The following is a 3,773-nucleotide window of genomic DNA, read 5'->3' on the forward strand; positions in this document are numbered from 1 at the left end:
TATAATATTTTGTATGCTCCGACAACGGAGATAACCGATTACCAAACATAATAATCTAATAACACTATACGTGACGTGTTTATAATATTGACGTCAATTCCATACTATCATCGACACGATCGACGAGGTGTAATGAACGTCTCTGCTATTAAAACGAGTGCAGCTGCACTACAATATATATACGTCGTGCACGGGAAAGCCGCGGCCGATATATTATAACACATAGTTTAAAAAAAAACCCGATTTAAACGCTGGCTACGAAATTTTCTAAAACATTTTAAATAGGTAAGTATAATAATTATCGAACGCGCGTTAATTTTAAAAATAAATACTGATCAGAGTTTTTCCTTTTTCTCGTCCTCGTATGCTTATGATTTTAGATAAAAAAAAAGACGCTATTAACTGCAATACATAACGATCACCCGTCTGTATTTACGGCGATAAACCCGGGACGTGGGAATATTTTTATCCGTCGGCAATGCGGCCGAATAATATTATGACAACAGCGAACGGGCCGCGGGAATATTATTATGACATTATATTTGGGAAACCGATTTTATTATAACCTACGTTCGATAATATGACGCATTGTTAGATGGTTTTTAATTTTTATGTTACTAGGGAAGGCCAAATGATTACGAAAACGGCCGATGAAAAAAATGTAGAAACAGGAAAAATGATCCAGTTTCCAGTTTTCGAACTCCTTTCGCCGCCCGCAGTACGCCGTTTACGGGGCTGTTGAAAAACAACACAACCACCCCAAACACTCGAACCAAATAAGATTTTCCTGCGCGTTCTTCGAAAGGTTTTCGGATTGCCATAGCAACGACGCGCAACGCTACCGCCGGTCGTGCTGCGCCGTCGCGATAAGGGTCGGCGGCGCCGCGTCAGTCCGCGCGTTACGCCGGCACTCGGGCACTCGGCAGAGTATGTCCGTCCGCCGGTCGTTGCGGTCGCCGTTTACGTCGTATTGTGCAGTCGTGCTTTTCGCCCGGAAAAACTTGGAAAATCGAAGCTTGTGGTTCTGTACAATATTGTTGGAACGTTTTCACTCCTCGTCGCCCGAACAACATGTGAGGCATAGTACGATGTAGAAACGATTACGTCCACTGCTGTAACTGACCACGATGATGTTGTCTAGGCAGACAGCGACGCGCTCAGCACCGTCCACCAGCCGTACCGGCACCGCCGACGTACCGGAACCGTCGTAAGTGCGAATTATGTTGCATAAATTACATTATAATATTATATTAAGTATCATATGCGCAGCTTGGGGGGGGGGGCTAGCCGCTCATCACACTATTATATAATATTATATTGGACAATACCTAAGCCACGAAAAATGTTTTCTCGATGAGGCATTAAATTGGCTGAGAACGATTTGATGCAAGACTGTTTCTAACATTTGACAAATGTTTAGATATGTTCTAGGATTTGTTGTACCATTTAAATAGTGTCCTGTGATGCCGATACCAACTATTTTTTTTTGAAACGAGAACCAACTTATTTTAGCGTAATTTAATAAGCTTATTTTGTGCTTATTTATCTAAATAATTGAAAATCTGATCCTTGAGTATGTTTAAAAAATCCAATAGGTAATCAGAATTTTAATTTTGAATAAATACATTATTAAAAAAATACTATGGGGTGGGACTGTGCCACATGCATGCTAGTGAATCATACTGGCATACTAGATAGATAGGTACTATATAATAAATAAATATTGATGTTAATTTATATTTATAACATATCATCTGAAAATAGGTATATAGGTACCAACTTCGTAGATTGCAGAAGGGCTTAGGGGAAATATCCACACAGATTCATAAGGAGAAAATATGAGGAATACATATATAATGCCCCCCCCCCTAAAAAAACATTTGGTCCTTGTTGCGCCTAAGTAAGGTGTTGCATACGGTATAACGTCAGTTAATTTATTGATATCATGGTATCGTACAATATAGTCGGTTAATACTAGGGCAGAGTCATAGAATATTAAATATTCTATGATTTGATATTGAAATTTGCTAGTTAGGTTAAATGTTAACCTGGACGCCATTCGTACGGTTGAATGTCAAATAATTGAACGTCAAAATCTTGAACGTCAATATATTGAACGATAAAATCTTGAACATAAATTTATGTCAATATCTTGAACATTCAAAACTTTGAACGTTAAAACCTTGAATTTCAAAATCTTGAACACAAAAATTAATTCCGTTAAAACCTTGAATTTCAAAATCTTGAACACAAAAATTATTTCCGTCAAAACCTTGAACGTCAAAATATTGAACATAAAAATTGTTTTACGTCAAAACGTTGAATGTCAAAATCTTGAACACAAAAATTATTTCCGTTAAAACCTTGAACGTCAAAATATTGAACACAAAAATTGATTCCGTCAGAACATTAAAACTTTTCCACCCAAATTTTTTTATATTAAATTTAGCATTTTTTTACAATTTGATAAGAACCATATTATACCTTAATACTTATACCAATGTATACTTTGACCTTAAGAACATAATAAGTGGTAAGTATAGTAGTATAGTACCTATATATAGTTAATGATACAGATATCCTAAAACATAAGCGCAACTAGGGGGGCTGGAGGGGCTTATCCCCCCCCCAAAACTTGTAATAGCCCCCGCAAAATAAATTATTCATTTGTTTCCCAAAATATTAATAAATTTTTAAAAATTAAACTGTATTTCTTACTTTTTTTTGGTGGGGGGGGGGAATGTAATTATCTAATTAATATTTAAACCTTACAATTATTTTATATTGCCTACTGGCTATGATAAATATGGTAAATATCATTAGCTGTATACGCCTGTATTTGATTGAAGAAAACGATTTATGTCGGTTTATTGGTAAGATTATTATACATAATTTTAATGAATATGCACTAAACTTAAGTATAGAAACAGTGAATTGCGAAATAAAAATTCCTGGAAAAAAATCCCTGAACCTAGGAAAAATAACCCCCAGACTACAATGTTACTGACAACTAGATACATGCAATTGATTGATCAATTATTTTTTAAGAGCTATAAATTAAACTATAGCTATAGCTATAAATTAAACTTGTAAAATTGAGTATCGACTTCTTATAATAATAATAATTATTAATATTGACATTTTGCTTATCGTCAAAATATTATTAGGAAATATAATATTTTATTTTGGGGATATATTATAATACATAATATAAAAAATATTATTTTTGTTAACGCCTGAAAATTATAATATAAATATTAAGAAATACCTAAGTACTTATAACTTATAACTTATCTACCTACCTAAATATTTAAACTTTGAACCTAGATTTGTTTTTTAATTTAATTTTTCTTAAATCTTTACTTGGTTTTTAATTTTTTCAATGATATTTTTAACATGTACAGTTTATACCTATACTATAAGTATATATTTGTAATTAAATATTATTGTGATATTTACACTAATTATAACGTTTAAAATATATTTGATCAATCATTTTTATGACGTATTTGTGAGTAATAAAAATTAATATTGTAGTCCGGGGATTTTTATTTTGATTACCATAGATATAGTATACTGTTATTGTGAAAAATTAAATTTGAGTAAATAAATATTTTTTTTTGTATCACTTTATATTCTTATGTGAATATATATGGGGGTGTGGGGGCATCGCCTCCACGGGTTACTTTTTATGTAATATCAGTGGGGGCTACAGCCACCCCTCCCCCCCCCCAACAATTTTAGCTCTAGTTGCGCCACTGCCTAAAAGCTTG

The 3,773-nt window shown here is 33.6% G+C and overlaps 1 protein-coding gene across 1 annotated transcript in view; it reads left to right on the forward strand.

The window, feature by feature from the left end:
* Nucleotides 1–912: 912 nt before the first annotated feature.
* Nucleotides 913–3,773, forward strand: part of LOC100165954 (protein PRY1) — a 50,511-nt gene continuing 47,650 nt past the window's right edge. The window contains exon 1 of the mRNA XM_029490709.1: nt 913–1,207. Coding sequence (XP_029346569.1) covers nt 1,128–1,207 — 80 coding nt within the window. The 5' untranslated portion in view covers nt 913–1,127. The remainder of the gene's footprint in view (nt 1,208–3,773) is intronic.

Source organism: Acyrthosiphon pisum, chromosome A2, assembly GCF_005508785.2.
Source record: "Acyrthosiphon pisum isolate AL4f chromosome A2, pea_aphid_22Mar2018_4r6ur, whole genome shotgun sequence".
NCBI classification, from domain to species: Eukaryota; Metazoa; Arthropoda; class Insecta; order Hemiptera; family Aphididae; genus Acyrthosiphon; species Acyrthosiphon pisum.